This window comes from Trematomus bernacchii, unplaced genomic scaffold (genome assembly GCF_902827165.1).
Source record: "Trematomus bernacchii unplaced genomic scaffold, fTreBer1.1, whole genome shotgun sequence".
In the NCBI taxonomy this organism is placed as follows: domain Eukaryota; kingdom Metazoa; phylum Chordata; class Actinopteri; order Perciformes; family Nototheniidae; genus Trematomus; species Trematomus bernacchii.
The window spans coordinates 2,123,251-2,142,849 of record NW_022987662.1 but is presented as its reverse complement, the minus strand read 5'-3'; the positions used below and the strand labels follow the sequence as shown (position 1 = coordinate 2,142,849).

At 39.1% G+C, this 19,599-nt stretch overlaps 2 protein-coding genes across 3 annotated transcripts; both read left to right on the top strand.

Moving 5' to 3' along the window:
* Positions 1-1,017: 1,017 nt before the first annotated feature.
* On the top strand, positions 1,018-6,504 carry abracl (ABRA C-terminal like). The gene is made up of 3 exons (XM_034135582.1): positions 1,018-1,131; positions 2,284-2,349; positions 3,850-6,504. The coding sequence occupies exons 2-3, from the start codon at positions 2,289-2,291 to the stop codon at positions 4,032-4,034; spliced, it is 246 nt and encodes an 81-aa protein (XP_033991473.1). The 5' UTR covers positions 1,018-1,131; positions 2,284-2,288; the 3' UTR covers positions 4,035-6,504.
* A 1,355-nt stretch (positions 6,505-7,859) lies between these two features.
* On the top strand, positions 7,860-18,787 carry heca (hdc homolog, cell cycle regulator). Of its 2 annotated transcripts, none has more exons than XM_034135710.1 (5): positions 7,860-8,717; positions 13,589-14,609; positions 15,127-15,293; positions 16,211-16,270; positions 17,415-17,501. In XM_034135710.1, exons 1-4 carry the CDS (start codon positions 8,570-8,572, stop codon positions 16,249-16,251), a joined length of 1,377 nt encoding a protein of 458 aa, XP_033991601.1. In that variant the 5' UTR covers positions 7,860-8,569; the 3' UTR covers positions 16,252-16,270; positions 17,415-17,501. The 2 variants fall into 2 exon arrangements, with proteins under 2 accessions (XP_033991601.1, XP_033991600.1); XM_034135709.1 differs by lacking the exon at positions 16,211-16,270 and adding an exon at positions 18,297-18,787 and having other exon boundaries at positions 7,866-8,717; positions 17,415-17,569.
* The last annotated feature ends 812 nt before the right edge of the window (positions 18,788-19,599 follow it).

Below are 19,599 nucleotides of genomic sequence, written 5' to 3'. Positions count from 1 at the left end.
AGCTCCCAGTCATTATTACCTTAAACAGAAATACAACAACAACATAACCCATGAGGCTAAAATAAGTTTCTGGAGCCCATTTAACCAAATCAGGTGGAAGGGAGAGGACAGGAAGACGGGATGACATAAGAAAAGGAAAGGATGGAAAGGAAGAGATATATGAGAAGAGGTTTGACAAAGGGAAAGACAATCAGATCATGCCAATGAGCTATTATGGGCCGAGCACTTTCTTAATATTATCTACAGCCTATGCATCAATGCCAAAATCTGTCTGCAGTGATTGAAAGGTCACAGTTAACTTGTGATGCTGGAAATGTTCTGTGTAAAGGAAATGTCTCTGGTGTGCTTGTTTAAATGTAATGCCACTGCTCCAAAGGCTTGATTACAAAAAAATATATTTTTGTTTTTGTATTTGGGTGAAGTCATTTTCTGGAGGATTAGAAAAGGTAACTTGTTGTTTGTAGAGACAGCAGGCATCTCTCTCCCATGCCATATAAGGAGCCCCTGAAAGCTGTGTCACGATTAAGTCAGATGAGCTTTAATGGTGCCTTTAAGGGTTATTGGAAATCTGAATATCTGTTGAAAGACCCCGTGACCCACATCTTTTTATGCATTTTAATAATTTACAGCTGCCCCCTTGAGCAAAAGGTCACTTTTTTTAACATTTTCTGAAGCTCCCAGTCACATAGTATGACTTTTATTAGTGATTGTTTGCACACTGAGCCATTAGGTATTGGTAAAAAGCTCTTTTAATACTATTTAATATTCGAATAGGATTATTTATATGTATAGAACAGTGTGTTAGGAATAGTGTGAACATTGTGTTCTTTCTTTGACTATTTATTATTAAAACCTCCATAATTCTTGGTCCCAATATATATTTTTTTAATTCAGTATTTTACTTATTTTTCATAATTCATTTACAGTAATTTATCTGTTTACTTTTTTAAACCTTCGCTCTGTTACAAAATGACGATGTCGAAATGAATGACAAGGAGAAATCAATCAGTGCACCAAGACAAAGAATATCATTTCCGAGCAAACACTGAACGCATCAGCATTATTCGCCGGAGCAGATTCATCAGAAAGTCGGTCATCTTCTTATTAGGATCCAGAACCATAAAACAAAAGGTAAATATGTTAATGTTACATACAAACTGGTTTTATGTTGACTTGTATTACATTATTCCTTTACCACATATAATATCCGTTTATCAGCGGATCATTTGTTGAACGTAAGAAGCTACAATACCGGCAAGCTTGTATCCGGTGCTCATTCAAAGTCTTTCTTTTGTACCTGAAGCAATGTAAGACACATTTAGACTGTAAATATAAACCCGAACTAAAGAATGACTGCACATGTTTGAAATGCATGAATTACAATGAGGATTTGTGCTCCGTGATGGCTAGCTCTGAATGCTAATGGTACCATTTCCGCATTGATCACAGTACGCCCTGTTCTTGTTGCAGCCTGCTCCGTTCATCTCAATACTGCACTATTGATTTATACATTTATTAAATCCTTCATTTTATAAATCTAGAATTAAATGCATCGATTATGCTTTTGTTAGTGTGTATTTTTGATGAATGAAAAAGGCATTTTAGTTTCGTCTTTAATGGCCGTTTATTGTAAGAAGAGAACCTTTGTCCCAGACTCCGTTCACCAATCTGGCACAATTGCAACTATCTCCCTAATAATCACATTTAATGATGTGAGAAATTATAATTTATATTATTTTCTTAATAACTATCGGCCTTTTGAGAATTCGGCATAAAAGCAAATACCAAAAATAACTTAATTTTGATTCAAACATGTTTTAATCCCATTCACTATTCTGGCAAAATTGCAACTGGGTCTAATCAAATGTATTTATGTGAGAAATTATAATTTTATATTTTCTTCTGAATTAGTATCCCCTTTTTGAGAATTTGGCAAAGAAAGACCTTTTTTGAAGTGACTATATCACATTATATTTGGTCCAACATTTCGATATCAGTAAGGATTGTTAAAACAAATGGTAACTAAATGACACGCTGAGTCATGTATTAAGCATTTACGAAAATTAGGGATAGACCTTTATTGATCCTATATTTAAGAATACATTTACTTTTTAGCAACAGGGCATTAAAATGACACCATTTTAGTTGTCTCCCCCCTGCAAGAAAGTAGCATGACCAATTGCTCGTCTCCTCCCAAACTGTGTGTACACGCTTTAAAAAACACTTTTGTTAAGCTAAGAAGTCTATTTGTGGTAATTTATTTGATTTTCTTTACCCTTCTAGCAACAATGAATGTCGAACATGAAGTCAAACGGCTGGTGGAGGAGATTCAGCGACTTGGCAGTAAAAGTAAGTCAGTGCTATATTCTGTACGCCTATTAGAGGTTCATTGTGATGTGCTTCATCTTACCATGTTTAATTAACCATGTTCATGCTATGAATTCTAATGAACCATAAACATGCAATCATGTGATGTTGATCAGTAATTGACCTTAGTCCCAGCTCACTGCCCTGAAACAAATAAACCAGTGTTAGGTTACAAAGCCTTCCGTCTTCACTTGTATTGAGTCTCAAAAAATCTCTTAAAGAGGCCCTTTTATGCTAATGTTTAGGTTCATATTTGTATTCTGTGCCCCTACTGTGACATGTCTCCATGCTTTAATGTTCAAAAAGCTCTTTATTTTTCTCTGCTAGCGGTTGCATCCAAAAAATCCAATATTCACACTAATCCAATATTTTTCAAGCCAATTATTAAGCAGTTGTTGGCTGACATTTGATGTAATTGGTTTAACCTGTTATTAACTATGTTGGCATTTTTTGGCTTAAAGATGGTGACAGCAATTTGCTGAATAAAAAAAAAAAGTAGGAGTATTGCATTGGGTGACTGCACTTTTAATTCCCATTTATTTGTTGTGACTACTTCAAGGCTAACTTGGGGAAATCCTTGAAAAACACAATTTCTTGAGTTTTGACAATTTTAAGTCTTTTCAAAGTATGCGTTTTTTTTATAAATGTTTACATGGACTGCCCCCCCTCCCTCCCTTAGGGGAATTCATCCACAAAAAACACACTGGACGCTGCACTAGGTCAGAAACCAGAAGACACTGTGAGGTCCACCGTAGACGGAGCACTTTTGGACAAAATGTCCTCTCCATTAAAGGCAGCTCATTCTGGAATAGCCTCCCAACTGAGATACGGGATTGTCCCACTCTCAATAGCTTTAAAGGTCAACTCAAAGAATGGTTGAGAAACAAACAAACGTGCAATCACCGCTAAATGCACTTTAATACAGGGGTATCTCCTCTTGCACTCTATGTAGCCCTTTTATCTTCTCCTGCACTTTATATGTTGTTGCTGCTACATTGTACTGCCATGTGGTAAATGCTTGTATATGCTGCTCATGCTCTTTCTGAATATCATGTATTTATTTTTGCTATGTATATAAATGTCATGTTCTTAAATATTGTATGTGACGGGACTACGGATGGAAATTAGCTCAAAGCTAAAATCCGGCATATTTACATTTGAAGCATTATTTGTTTAAAGTGTTCATCAATGTGCATTGTCCCTTTTTAAAATAACGATTAAATGAAAATGAAATGAAATAACAACACCTGAAAGCTCAGAGCATTTTTATTTATTCCACAAATATATAACATACATGGAGATGTACATAAAAATCACACACTCAGTTTACAGTCCACTCAAATCTACACGTTATTGCTCACATACACATACATACATTACCCCTTTCCTTCCAAGTCTTATTTAGTCTAAATTATACATAAATACAGACATTCATTTGCATTATTACTTTTAAGATATTTATCAATCTGCCTCTTATTTCAGATGCCGAAGGTCAAACCAGCGTGACGTTCGGGGTCTTATTCAACGACGACCAGTGTGCCAACATCTTCGAGGCGTTGGTGGGCACCCTGAAGGCGGCCAAGAAGAGGAAGGTGGTCAAATACGACAGCGAGTTGCTGCTGCAGGGCGTACATGATAGCGTCAGTATCACTCTGCTGCAGGAATAAGGCCTAATGTTTGTACCACATGGCCTTCAAGCAACTTCCTGAATCCCCTCAAATACTGAGCTTCTGTAGCGGCTTGTTTTCGTCCTTCACGTGCAATGCTCAGTATTTTAATTTAAACAAAACAGATTAGCTTAAACTGTACACTTATGGACCCAACTGGCATAACTGCGTATGATTTCATTTGATTTCACTGTGCCAAAACGGTATTAAACAAGTTATTGGATAATCTTTTAGGTTATCTGGGGCTAACGTTTATATTTTCAGATGGTGTTTCTCTCCTTCTCAGGCGCTGCGGTTTTATCAACCAAGGGTCTGAAATGTCCTTTTGATACACTTTTAAGACTATAAACGCACAAATCAGGATTGTACTCATTTGTGTAACGCCTTCATTCAGGTTTTTTTTTTGTTAATCTTTAGAGGAATTACACTAAAATGTAACTTTTACAACCAAATGCCTCTCTTGATTGTATCAGTGTCAGGATAATAGACCAAGAACTGGAGACATTTAGCAACTCCAAGAAAATTCTTCTTCACATCTTTAATTGGAGCACTCTGATCTTTACACATTGTTTGTAAAATATACTACTTTTAAAAGCTGTACTAGGTCAATTGTTCCTTATCAGCGAGAATGTCTTCTCACCTTGAATCTAGTACAGCTGTAAGACCACAGGTAGTGTGCGTCCACCAAAAGTGTCCCCAAGTGGCGATTCCATTTGTTTGCATAAGACTACTACCTCTTGTGGACTTTGTAAAAAGACATTATTACACCAGTGCTTTTGGAGATGGAAACTACTAAGACAAGTGCATTTCAAGAAAGACTTTTGCACCATTTTGTACTCGTTGCAATCTGCCAGAGTCGTTTTTATTCCATCTTTTTACATGTGATCTATAATGAATTTTCTCTGCTAAACAGATTCCAAATCTTGCCTTTCCTAAGAAACAGTCGATGAGCAGACGGCGGGTGTTTTTCTCATGCAATTTATGTTTTTGTGTAATAATTACAGGGTTATTGGTGCGAAATGCAAAAGATGAATTCTCAGTGTTTCTCAGGACCAAATGGACGCAACCAAATTATGTTTGATAATTGTCCTGTAGCTAACATTAGGTGTCTTACTTGTTACACAAGATGTGCATTTATAGTTTTATTAGTTTTTTTTAATTTTGCCACCCTTTATTCTGTACTGTAGGAAATGAAACTTGCAGATCAGGCATGATGACCTTTTTTGGAACAGATACGGGAGCCCAAAGTGGTCCAAATTGAAACAATAAATAAATAGGATATTATGAAATAGGTAATCATCATATGAATACATATAGACTCAAATGTGGTGATAACCTGAAATTGTAAAATAATCTGATACACTTTTTAACTCAATCAATTTAATGAAATTCTGTCACATTCTGCTTTTTTTCAAGATAACATTACAGGTCATTTTTATTTTTATTCCAGCTGCTTTTATTTTAAAATGTCCTTTTCATAAAGTGTATTTTAACTTCAAAATGGTCAGCGGTCATTTTGAAATAAAACGGTGTGGGAAATCTTTTCAAATAAAACACAACCTGTAACTATATTATTTTGGAAAGAAGCAGAGCCAATCAGCATTTCATAAACTGAGTTTAAAATATCTATTGAGTTAGTTAACAATTTCATGGTTCAATATGTCATATCATGTCTATATTATTTAATCTAATTGATGTCATAATATCTTGTTTATTTCTTTAATTTTGACCACCGGTAAGTGGCTGCAGCTGCTCTCGTGGAAAAAACCTGGAAACACCAATAATCTCCACACATTCAGCTTCTTCTCCTGCATAATATCAAGCGTTACATATCACAAGAAGAGAGACCACGCCTTATCTGCAAGTTTTAAAAGACCAATGTCACACTCACTGCTGTTCTGTCAACCTAGCTAAGTCCTTACGCTGTTTGATTTCAGCTTCACTTGAATTATGTTATTACTTATCTCTGAACCGTATGGGATGTTGTGCTCTTAACAGCGTTGGTGGCAAAGATGGATAAAAGAAAGAAAAAATCAGGAAAACCAGAAGAGCTTATTCAAATTATGACATTTGCTGAAATGTAGCCAGTACAGCAAAATGTAATCATCAGAAAAACAACACAAACGGTTGAGTAGAAGTCTGAAATGTTTTGGGATAAAGGGAGGAGAAGCAAGAGTAAGGAGGAAACAAACTGCATCACTTCAAGTCATTTAAGATTAAACTGTGAGTGAGCTGAACATAATTGCAATTTACAGCACAATTAACCTTTAGCAAGAGGAGAGAGTTGTGATCAGAGCGGTGCCGATACCTCAAGCCATTCCTGTGAACCAATGGGATGCCTGCATGATGTGTTTATGTGCGTCATTACTGTCTGCTTGTATTGGCAATAACACATTCCTAAACGTACCAAGGTTTCTGTTACTGTGGAATACCCTGCAACGAATAAAATCTTTACACTTGAAACCTTGAACCGCTTTGTTGTGTTATTTTTCTGACAACTCTAAATCTGGAAACACATCTCAACGACAATGAAATTATTATTTGTATTTATATTATAATGTTCCACTCAGACTGGACAAGCTACTTTATTGCATGTGTAGATGTCTCATCATACTACTTCCCTGATGGCTCCCACAGGATTGTTGACATCCTTGTGGATTCATCTTCTTATTATAGACACATGCATTTAAAAACATTTGGACTACCTATGTTGTAAATGTATTATCTTTTCGATTTACACACGGCATCTATTGCACGTCTGTCCGTCCTGGGAGAGGGATCCCTCCTCTGTTGCTCTCCCTGAGGTTTCTCCCATTTTCCCCATTAAACTGTGGGGTTTTTCTCTGGAAGTTTATCCTTGTACGATGTGAGGGTCTAAGGACAGAGGGTGTCGTATTGTCATACTGATATTCTGTACAAACTGTGAGACAAATGTAACATTTGTGATATTGGGTTATATAAATAAACATTGATTGATTGATTGAGAGGCCATGAAAATCCATGTGTTTTATTTTTACTTTCAAATAAGTGTTTACAATTTTGGTTAAAAAAATTCCGTTATAAATGAAGTGGGTTTAGTTTAGTTTGTTCAGTCGTCAATGTACATTATTTATACTCGTATGCTTTTGAATTCATGCAACTGGTTTTCCCCGTTATTTTACGAGCAACTATGGTGTGTTTTGCTGCAGGAATATTATGGTAAAGACAGGCATTGAATTTGAAATAGTACAACTTTTGAAATAAGCAGAATAGTCAAGGAGCTGCTGCTGTTTTGTAAATTGATTAACAATCTTGAAAATTATCCGAAAAGCATGAAATCTTTAAAATGCAAGATTTATGAATGGAGTTTGGCGCCCCATGTCATATCTGCTTAATTAGACAGTGATGCCTGCCCACAGGTATGTGACATGTATTACTTCTCATCAACTTCTTATGTCTGGAGGCTGAGTGTGCTGCTGCATTCAGGTACTGCAGGGATATCTGAAATATTGTACTATGAACTATGCATCGTGATCAGTGATGAAAAATATATTGCGGTAACATTTTTGAGGTATTTAAGTATGTGCATGTTACACAACACATGGCAGACTTCTACAGTCTATGAAACATTTGTAATAACCCCAGTTCACAACAGGAAAATGCTACTAACACATTTTAACAATACAATATGTTTAATAATAAAACACTTACAAAGGCCTTTCTTATGCATAAGGAGCACAACTCTAATATGTATGCATAACTTTCAATTTTGACCCATTAAGTATGTTATTTGTGTTGTAATTTAAGTAAATAAATACATTTAATAAAGTTATGTTCTTCAGTACAATTTGGAGGTACTTGTGCTTTACTGGACGCATGTAGTTCAATTACACTACATGTATTATTTATAATACTTAGGTATGCTAAATATATGTGTTTAATGTTGTTATATTATATTACTATATATCACCTTTATCAAATGCAATATTACACTCCACTAAATTATAATGTTCTTTGTTAATATCCTGTACTGTTTTATTAGATTGTGTACTCCTGTAAAGGCTTATTTTATGTTATTCCTTTCATCATTCTTTCGGATATATAAGCAAAATAAAAAACGTAATAGTGTTAATTATGTTCACATCAAGTGTTTCGAAGCTTTAAAATCCGACCTTTCCCACAGTACATGAACGCAGCATCAGTGGTTGAAGGGGGGCGGGGTCCTGTGACGTCAGGGGGTGGAAGAAAACAGCAGAGCAGGAATCAAAACAAGAGACGGACACGCCTTCGCTTCTAAAGGTAACAGCAGCTAATTCTTTAAAACTACTGCACAATACCTGCACTTGACGCAGCCTGTCGTGCAAGAAGACTCCAAAAAAAACAACACAAAGAGAAAAACCCTGCAACAACAATAACAAAAACAACAATAACAACAACAACAACAAAAGCACCACGGCTGCAGAAATGGAGTCCACAGAAATGTCAGACAGCGTTGACAGCAGCAGCCGTTGATAACAGAGGTCGAGGAATATCACTGACGTCCGAATCCGCGTACAATGCCCAACCAGAAGAACAACAAGGGGAAGAAAAGCAAACGCACCAACAGCAGCGGAGATGAGCAGGAAAATGGAGCCTGTGCGGCCGCAACAGGAGGCGCGGCCGCGGCGGCTGCTGCTGCTGCACCCAGACACGACCGCTCCAGTGGTGAGAGGAAACACACACACACTCACATGTAGAAGTTTAGTGATGCTGCCTTCCTGTCTGTGCGACTGTGACATGCATGCACTGCGACGTTTGCAAAGGGCTCATGCATACACCCCTCCACTCCACTTCTTCCCAACTTCTATTTAAACGGCTGTCAGTTTAATGGGGGTTTGATTGTGTGCACATAATGCTCGATCACGACTTGAGGCCTTGTATGAAGGAGTGGATTTTGTTCCGTCGTTGTTGTGCATGTTAACCTGCACGTAGCTAGTTCTCCACTGCATTGTAATTGTGGTTTGTGTGAGTTGTTTACAATGACTTGAAGGGCAAGTGCTGTTTGTTTTGGTGCAGGAGATTAAGGGAACAGCACGCAAACAAGTAGAAATATTCCTGAGACAGGTGTTGCATGTAAGCAGCATTGAAAAGCGCTTTTTGTATATTCAAAATCAGTCTTTACTGTTGTTTTATCACATTTCAGTAGAGCCCGATTAGCTAGAAATCTGTAATGTGTTAAAGTGTGTAATGGAAATCGGTGCCTCCAGCTCCGTATGGAAAACAGATTATCACCTATGAAAATAGCACCTCTTGTTATCAAATGCACCTTCAGCGGGTCAATGCACGGTTCTTTCAAAGTCAGTCCACTTTAATAATCGATGTTATTTCACATTGGTTGTGTAGGTTGCTATGCAGGCCTCAGCTGTGTTTTCCTGAAGCGCACCCCCACACAGTTTTTGGTTGAGACTCAGGAGTAATACTGACAGCTCACCACTGGTCTGCGCACTCAAGTGCAACTTCAACCCATACAGTAAACAATACCTAGAAAAAAAGTCAAACTGCACTTAAAAAAACAGTACAAATGTGTTTAAAACAAACATAGTTATTACAAAAAACTAGGACATTAATAGGTTATTGTCCTTTATATATAAGTACTGTAAAACCTTTTGAGTAACTTTATTACATTTTTTACAACTTGTTATACCTACATTGCTTTAGAAAGGTATAAATGCACTTAAGTTGTATGCATATTTGTTAACATGAGTGTATTTGTAGTCATTATATATAATATGCTATAGCTTAAAAATGTGTCTCATCACAACAGCAAACTATTGACGATAAATCATTTAAATACTATTTTAAAGGTCCCATGACATGGCCATTTCTACTGATCATAATTCCATTGTTGAGGTCTACTAGAATAGGATTACATTGTTCAATGTTCCAAACTCACATTGGTTTCTTATACAGCATCTCTGTATAGTATGTGTATTCACTCTGTCCTAAACGGCTTGATGGAGCTCCTCCCTATGAGCCCATTGTGCTCTGATTGGTCAGCTCGCCCACTCTGTTCTGATGAGTCCACCACCGTTACAGCTGGACATCAGTGTTTATGTGTTACAATGGTGTTAGCAACCAGAAAATGACACCAGTAAGGACAAACAGATGAGAATGCTGCGTGGGGTCTGGATGCTGTGTTGGCGGCACGTTGTGGGGCTCGCTGCTGCGCCCTTTGAGCGGACAGTGTGAGCTGGATTACTGGTGTCGTTTCCTGGTTGCTGCGTGGGGTCTGCTCAGCCTGAGCACACACACAAACTCACTGTGAGTTTGTGTGTGTGCTCAGGCTGAGTTCAGGCTGAGTTTCGTGATGTCTCGCTGTCTCAGGCTGAGTTCAGGCTAAGAAATCCGCGGAGCAGCGGCTGAGAAAAGATAAGGCTGAGTGAGTGTGTGTGTGTGAGGAGCTCCACGGATTGGTCCATTTGAACCTGGGTATGGTCACGTCACTATACTCAGGAAGAAAAAAATGGAAAAAGAAAAATGTCCAACAAGGCGTTCTGGGGCAGCATAGACAGATCTTTTCTGTGTTAGAGTTTTACTCTTTTGACTTTGGTTTGTGACTTTGCAGACCGTTTACATGCAGAAAAAGCTACACAACACACAAGGGGACAGGTAATAACCGGAAAAGCATGACATGGGACCTTTAAAGAAGACAGGCGAGCGATTTTTGTTTTCAAATAGGCCTATGTGGATTCACTTTGGATTTTTGCACTTTTTAATTTAAAACTTAAATACCTTTACTGATGTTGACAAACACAAGCAATGTTAATATGACATCTTGCATTTTTCTCTATTTTCCAATTGTATTGACCTTTCATTAATGGATTTACCAAGAAAACAATCAGTAGCTGCGGCCCAAAATTTACTTTTTTGTCTTTATGGAGCTATTGTTTAATCCTGGGTTTAGTGTGTCCAAGCAAGATTCATTTAAAGATTCATTCAAGCTTAACTTTATCAGTTGTATCTAGGGATGTCCCGATCACCTTTTTTTGCTACCGATCCGATTCCGATCATTTGATTTTGACAATCTGCCGATACCGATTTTTCCCGATCCGATCTTTATGCAATGCATTAAGAGGAAAAAAAAGGTAACAGATAACGGCTGGTCATCCAACGCGATGAATTCAGCTATCTTGGCTGTTATTTTTTTGGCCTTTTCACTGTTCTGGGGAAGTTTCTCTTTCCTTTTAAAAGTCTCTGAAAGTGTCGGTTGTTTCAGTGCCGTTACCTGAGTGGCCGCTGTGTACTCGTCGTGTTGTTGTTGGTGGTGTTTGTATTAGATTGGTCGTGTTGAACGTAGCTCTGTTTTTTCCACCACGCGGAACCTCCGCCTTGCAAACATTGCATCTGGCTGTTACACTGCCTTCGCTTTCAATTTTATAATACTTCCAAACTCCTGACATTTTCTCTGTCCCGACTCCCGAGTCACCAGCTGAACGTAGCCTCTCGTTAGCTTACTGCTACTGTTAGACACTGCGCCCACTCTGTTGCCAGATTTGAGAGAAATAAGCAACCAGGTCTATGAAAACAAGCCCAAAAGAAGCAACACATACATGATGTTGTGTAATTTTAAACCAAAACTAAGGCCTCAGGATGACTTTTAAGACGTGAACATGGTCATTTTTGTTTTGTAACATTAAATAAAATGTATAAAAATATTTTATAAAAAAAAAAATTCCGATCCCCGATTTTTTTCTCCCGATCCCCGATCACGTGAAAATCACGTGATCGGCTCCGATCCCCGATCACGTGATCGGATCGGGACATCCCTAGTTGTATCCACTAAAATGATGCACAGGGTAAAAATGCATTGGTAGATAGATTTTATCGCCACTGTGGTGAACTTAAAAGGGAGAAGAAGAACCCTCGCTGACATTGATTGTACAACGGAAAAGGAAAAAGGAAACTATCTCCAACACACACCCACACACACACTCCCCCCACACACACACTCCCACAGTGTGAGCTACTTCTTGCAGAGAGTGTGTGCCCACATTGACTTGATTCACATCCAGACTTGACAGTTGGCAGAGCTTGAATAGAGCCGCTCACAGGCTTGGATGGCCTAGTTGAATTTCATAAATCGATGGCGATGAGGCAGCAAGGAGGACACTGAAGTCTCTATCTTAACATTCTCACCTCATGTTGTTTTGTTGATATGTATCTCATGGTGGAGAGACTGCTTAATAGTTCACTCAGACAAAACCAAAACATCTCCAAAATGTTCTTTAGCTTCTTATTTGTCATGTTTGTAGTGATCATCATCACCTCAGGCTCTCAGATAATGTATGTCTGCCTTACAATGTTTAAAATACCAAATTCATTTATTTATAGGAACAATAATTGGCCGTTTAATCGTTAATGACAATAGTCCGGTACCACTTTACAATAAGACCACCCTTATAAAGGGTTTACGAATAGTTTGTAATTCATTTATTAATTAGGTTGTGAACACTTTACAAGTCATTAATAAGATTGTATAAGACATGAGATAAACAGGGCAACTGTGACTGGTTGCTTGCCAAATAGTGAGCCCACATTTATCTGTACTGCTAAGCCTTATATTGGCTACTTAGCTTACTTTGTGTTCTTCATCAGCAGCATCCTTGGTATCTGTTGCTCACTGAGTTGATTCTCGCTAAGTAGCCAATATGACTAAGATGACAAATAGTGAGCCTGTGTTGACGTATGACCTATGTTAGAACTGGTTTATAAATGGTTCTTAAAGGTGGGGTAGGTAAGTTTGAGAAACCGGCTCGAGATACACTTTTTGTTATATTCCATGGAATGCTCTTAACATCCCGATAGCAATGAATATCTTAAGTGCTTTGACAAAAAATCCATAAAAAAATTTCATCTGTGGAATGTTATTATGTTATCTCGTGCCCTCATTGGTCATGTGCGCGTTCGTGTGTGTTGGAGGAGGGGCTCTGTAAGGAAGTGGCAGATTTTTTCCGGTTGTGTATTTTCAAATTCTAGCGCACTCGAGCTGGTTTCTCCAAAATTACCTACCCCACCTTTAAGGATTAATAAAGTGTTTACAACCTAATTCATAACCTAATTATAAACCCTTTATGAATCCTTTATAAGGGTAGTCTTATTGTAAAGTGGTACCAAAGCAAAAAATAGACGAACACTTTGCACAATCTTATAAAACAAAAAAGACAACTAAACAGTGGACAACAATTTGATGAAAAGAAAGAACTACATGAAAAACAATAGGGAACATATGTAATGTCAAGAGACAATACCACCTAATACAAAAAGTGGTGATTATTACAAACTTGTTTTGCTTAATTGTTTTAACGCATGCTTCTTAGTTAACATCAAGCTGTCTTTGGCTCTTTTCTGCTGTCACAAATGTAAATGTCCCCTCTGTGGGACGAATAAAGGTATTCTGATTAATTGACTTCTCAATAGACAATGCAGTCTAAGATTCAGTACAATATTGCACACACGTGAGTTGAAAAAACCTGTCTTTTGTGGGGAATAGTGATGGCAATACGACAAAATAACCCCTCCTGTGTCTCCTCCTGCAGACGCTCAGTGTGCGACCCCCCTCGGCTGCAGCTGGGCCCGCCCCATCGACCTGGAGAAGGACGACTACCAGCGCGTTCTCTGCAACAGCGAGCTCTGCCCGTACGGCAACTGGATGCACATTCAGTGCTTCTACGAGTGGGAGAGCTCCATCCTGATCCAGTTCAACTGCATCGGCCGGGCGCGCTCCTGGAACGAGAAGCAGTGCCGGCAGAACATGTGGACCAAGAAGGGCTACGACCTGGCCTTCAGGTTCTGCTCCTGCCGCTGCGGACAGGGCCACCTGAAGAAAGACACCGACTGGTACCAGGTGAAGCGTTCGCAGGAGGAGAGGAAGAAGAAGCCGTCGGAGAGGAGCACGGGCAGGAACGGGTCCAGCGGAGGAGCGTCGGGGGACGGGCTCTACGAGGAGCCGAAGAGGAGCAAACCTCTGGGGGCCATGGGGGGAGGGAAGCTTCCCCACAGAGCCTCGAGTCAGGAGTTTCCTCGGAGAGCTTCAATGGACCGTCAGAACTCCACAGAGAGGGGAGCAGCAGGAGGGGGACTCCCAGCAGGAGGACCCTTCTCCCTGGGGCCTCCTCTGAAGTCTCCATGCGACTCCCCGGGTCAGTCTCCTCCAGCTGGCTTCCCTTTCTCCCCCAGTGCTGTGCTTGGAGCAGCGGGACTGCGAGGGTCCCGTCAGCTGGGGGAGTTCTTCAAATCGGCCGTGCACATGGACCCGCAGAGGAAACACCTGCTGATGGGAGGAGCTCTGGGACGGGGAGGGTGTTCGATGGGAGCCTCTGGGTGTGGAGCTCACCTGGACCCCGGTGTGATCCCCCTGCCGCTGTCCTTCTCTCTCCCCCTCCACCAGCGCCTCAGCTCGGGCAGTGTGGGTGACGGAGCCCACTCTCACCCAGTGCAGTTCCTGAGGAGGCTGGACCTCTCGGAGCTCCTCACCCACGTCCCCCGACACAAACTCAACACCTACCACGTCCGCATGGAGGACGACGCCCAGGCCGGCCAGGGAGAAGAGCTGCGCAGGTACCCCGTGTTTCCCCTCTGCATTGAAGAGACAATACACTTTCATATAAAAAACTACATATTTTTTGTCTGTTTTTTAATCTAGATTGTTTTGGTGTGAGTTGCCAAGTGTTGGAGGTATTGCCTTCTCTCAAATGTTTGGATCGAAATGGCACTTTGTTTGTAGTGCTCAAGAGACAAGTGGTCACAGTGGTCAACATTCCTATACTTCTTGATATGGCAATATATATATATCACAGAAAGAAAAACAAATCCAAATGTAATTATTTTCCAATATGTAAACTGTCATAAGACACCACAACTATCTACAGAAGCAGATGTTTTTTGTCACCTTGGCTGATATTATTATTAGCCTCACGATATTAAACCCCTAATACCTGAAAGGTTGCTCATGGCATTAGATTTATTAGAACTCATCTTATTGATAAAGACAACTCTGATACAACTATACTATCTCACATGAATCTGGCTCTCTAGAAGATGTAACCATGTTGTTTCTGTCCGTGTTGCCCTGTAGGTTCATCCTGTCAGCCCTCAGTGCGAGCCAGAGGAACGTGGTGAACTGTGCGCTGTGCCACCGAGCGCTGCCTGTGTTTGAACAGTTCCCTTTAGTGGACGGGACTCTGTTCCTCAGCCCGTCACGCCACGACGAGATCGAGTACGACGTCCCCTGCCACCTCCAAGGTCAGACCTGGTTTCAACATGATCAGACACAATTACTAGTTAAAGTAGTTAATACTTATTACACTTCACATATATGATACTACTTGAAGAAACAAATCTGAAAAAGGTTGTAAGCATTACAAACCTTTTTTATTTAAGCGACACATTTTCTATTTTTGGACTAAGAAGGTGGAAAAGTAGGTGAAAAATCTTGCCCAACAAAGATTATTGGAGCACAAGTTCACATATTCGCAAAACTTCTCACAAGTTAAGCAAGTTATCAGCAAAGTTAGCACCGTGGCTCTATATAGATGGAAAAATATGACAGTCTAACAGCTGATCCATCACTTAAGCCCAGACTGATTTATCTAAAACAAATATTTGATGAATTGCACTGAAATGTGGTTCAGGCGTTCATGTTTCCCAGATGATAAATCCTCCTTGATAGAAGTGGGAAAAGGTATGGGGGGGGGGGTCAAGGCTGGCGATATATGAAAGGATTATCTGGCGGTCAGGGAGGTCAATATCAGGAAGTTCTCAGTTCAACACGAGGTGAAGGTCATGCTGTTGGTGCACATAGAGTGTAACTGACAACATTGTATTAAATCGAGTTAATAATGACATTTCCCGAGCTTAGCACAGACGTGACAGCCAGTAAATAGAGATTAACTTTATTAGCAAGAACCATACAGTAATATCATAAGTAAGTAAGTAAGTAAGTAAGTGAGTAAAGTCATTTTTTCTGTCCCTTTGGTAACCCATTATAGCGCTACTTTGAGGATGAGGTTTTTGTTTTACTTGTATTGCTTTAAAGTGCATCATGGCTTCAAGAGGATGAATTGTAAATGTGTTCAATTATCCTTTAACCGAGTGCCCCCATGATGTCAAATTGTAAAGTGTTCAATATTAAACTATGTATAAATATCTGCAACCAACAGATACCCCATCAGCCTCAGCTGTACTTTGTGTTTGGAGCTAATCCTTAGCATGCTAATACGGTAAATATTATACTAGCCAAACATGTTAGCATTCTTATTGGGAGCATGTTAGCTCAAAGATGTTAGCAATAAGCCCTCGCAGCCTCACAAAAAAACGTATTTACCATGTATGAATTATCAAAAACATGTTTATGCTATAAACTATATGTTCAGTTTGTACTGTAGATACAGTGTTTAATCTGAAAAAAAAAAAACATCAGATCTGCAGGACATCAGGTGTTCGGATTGCTTTGAATCAGGAATAAAATATAGTATAAAATCATAATTATATGAGCTATTTTTAAATGAATTGCAACAAATAGTATGTTATTTTGTTACATTTTCTATTTTTGAATGCCTAAGTGTTCATTTCTATTAAGACCAACTATGACAGACTAATCCAGTCCATAATGTGTGTATAGACAAAAAGGATTTTCCGCTTGCTTCTGCACAATCTAGCAATTATTGTAAATTAGCATGGCGGCCAAATGAAGCTTCTTTGATGTGATGTCCCACAAGCTTAATATGTAAAGTGCTTAATATGCATCAGAATGATTTATTAATCCTTTCATACTTTTGTGTGGCAGGCAGAATATACATATGTAGATAGATAATTGGTGAAAGAGAGAGGTTGATTAATGCTGCACAGATAAAAAGCGTGGTTGGATTAAAAAAAGAAAGTATGGTAGATAACATTGTCATAGTTCAGAGGTGTTGTGGAAGTTTATAGGACTTATTTTACAACACAAGTCACAGAAAACACTAGAATTATGACTCTATGGGAGTGACTGGTAATGCGTTCATGTGTACAGTGGGATTTGGATTGTAATTGTATTGTTTTTCCTCCAGTTTGAAGAGCATTAATTAAAAGAACATGTTGAATTAAAGTGTGCCATCCATTTTCCAGTCATGGCTTTTTGGCATTAACACTGACGTTGAGCAGAGATGGGAAAGTTTCCTTTTGGCCTGGCTGATTTCTTAAATAAATTCAATCACATCCGCGGTAAACCAGTCCACTTTTATTCACATATGTCAGGACTGAGAAGTATAGTAATGATGCAAGGAGGAGTTTGTTATTTCATGATTTATTTTGGCTGTTTAACAGAAAACTGACTGATACGTGTTACTAAGTAAATGTTATACTGTATTTCTTTATTTCTAACAGGCAGGTTAATGCACCTCTACGCCATCTGTGTGGACTGTTTAGAAGGCGTCCACAAGATCGTTTGCATCAAATGCAAGTCACGCTGGGATGGGAGCTGGCACCAACTGGGCACCATGTACACCTACGATATCCTGGCTGCTTCCCCCTGCTGCCAGGTAGGAACACCAGGAGCACATTGCTAAAAAAAATAGAAAATAATGTAGTGTCAATGAGAGCAGTCAAACTACTGTCACATGTGTCCCATTCCTGTTAATGAGCCGTGAAAAATGTATTTATGCAGCACTTTTCAAAACAAAGTTACAAGTGCTTTTCATGGTTTGAACCAGGAAAATTGAATAATAAAATCAGACAGTTAAAGCAATACAAACCTACAATTTAAATAAAACACCCTGAAGTGATGTTAAATAAATAATACATGCATGTTCAGTAGCTACAGAACCATGCATTCCTTCAGAAAATTAGTACCGACTAGATTTGAGAATCACAAGCATCAGGTGGCCAGAAATATGACTTCAAACTAAATGTTCTGAATGTGTATCGTCTAGGAGGTAATTGCACTTATTGTTAGTGGCTTTTTATACATTTAAAAGCCAGATGTAATGTCTGTGGACTCGAACCGGCCACCCTCCATAAAAAAACTTCAACCATAGACACAGAAGACTGCGAAAAACCTTCTCTGTTTCTTCTTCAAACTCCCTTTGGCTTGAACCAATGGATCTAAAGTTGGAAAATGATCACTAGGAAATGCAGTTGAAAGCTCATTGAAAGTTATTGAGTTAGCTATGAGATGATCATTTTGTCCCCCCTTCAAAACTTCCACGCTCAATTCTTTTAACGTTCTTATTTCTTGACCTGTTCATTAACCTGCGTCCTCCTTCTCAGGCTCGTCTAAACTGTAAGCACTGCGGGAAGCCGGTGGTGGACGTTCGAGTGGGGATGCAGTATTTCTCCGAGTACAGCAACGTCCAGCAGTGCCCTCACTGCGGCAACCTGGACTATCACTTTGTAAAACCGTTCTCCTCCTACAAAGTTCTCGAGGCTTATTGACAAACGCTCTTCATGCAGGCTAGTTAAACTGCTTTTGTTCTCAATTTTTTTCTAACACAATCTAGGAAAGATTTTATTTTTTTGGGCCTTAAGGTGATTTTGTGATCAAGTTCTCTGTTTAATGTTTTTTTATGTATAGAAAAAAGTATACAGTTTAAAAAAAAAGAAGTTCCAGGACAGTATATCTCTGCTGTTAGAGAAAAGTGTTGATAAAGTGCGACACACATCAGTGACAAGTGAATGTATCTGTATGCCAAAATTTGCTTTTATTTTTATTTTTTACCAAAATATAAAGATGAATCTTGAATAAAGCAAAGAAAGATAAATTGGTGTTTGTTTGGTGTCTTCATTTCACCTTCTCCACGCTTGTTTGACATTAATTATGAATGATCCATATGATCTATAAATTCTTCACTCTGATTAACTTCTACTACCTTCATCTTCATCCGTTAGCTGGTCTAAAATGGTCACAAATAGATCAAAAATCAAGACAATCCACATCTCCTGTACTGATACACTGTTAAAGGTGAGGTAGGTAATTCACTTCAGAAACACTTTTTGTTATATTCCATGGAATGCTCTTAACATCCCGATAGCAATGAATACATTAAATGCTTTGAGAATAAATACATAAAAAAAATTCCTCTGTGGAAGCCGTAGCGCTGTAAAAAGCACGACCAATCATTTTAGCCGGCTAAAATAACTGGATGGCTTACCTGCCTGTCAGCCTTCCATCTGTGCACAAACTTATCTCGTGCCCTCATTGGTCATGTGCGCGTTCGTGTGTGTTGGAGGAGGGGCTCTGTAAGGAAGTCTGAAGGAAGGGGCAGATTTCTTCCGGTTGTGTAGGCTACTTTCAAATTCTAGCGCACTCGAGCTGGTTTCTCCATTCTTACCCTACCCTACCTTTAATTACAGACCTTTAGATTCATCAGTCTGTGTGGTTAAAGAATCTGTGTACTCATTATATTTCAGGTACACATTTCTGTTCATTGTCAAATGTGTGGACTCTACTCCCATATTCAAAACAAACGAAAAAGCGGAATAAATGCCAAGAGAAACCTAACGAATGCAGTAGCTTTCATCTAATATAAATTCTGATGTCAATTCAGAACATGTGACACGTTGTTAATCCAGT

Coding starts and splice junctions, on each gene's coding strand:
- abracl (XM_034135582.1), top strand. CDS start 2,289: ATGAATGTCGAACATGAAGTCAAACGGCTGGTGGAGGAGATTCAGCGA. Junction 2,350..3,849: donor TCAGCGACTTGGCAGTAAAA/GTAAGTCAGTGC, acceptor CTCTTATTTCAG/ATGCCGAAGGTCAAACCAGC.
- heca (XM_034135709.1), top strand. CDS start 8,570: ATGCCCAACCAGAAGAACAACAAGGGGAAGAAAAGCAAACGCACCAAC. Junction 14,610..15,126: donor CAGGGAGAAGAGCTGCGCAG/GTACCCCGTGTT, acceptor GTTGCCCTGTAG/GTTCATCCTGTCAGCCCTCA. Junction 17,570..18,296: donor CTGCTTCCCCCTGCTGCCAG/GTAGGAACACCA, acceptor CCTCCTTCTCAG/GCTCGTCTAAACTGTAAGCA.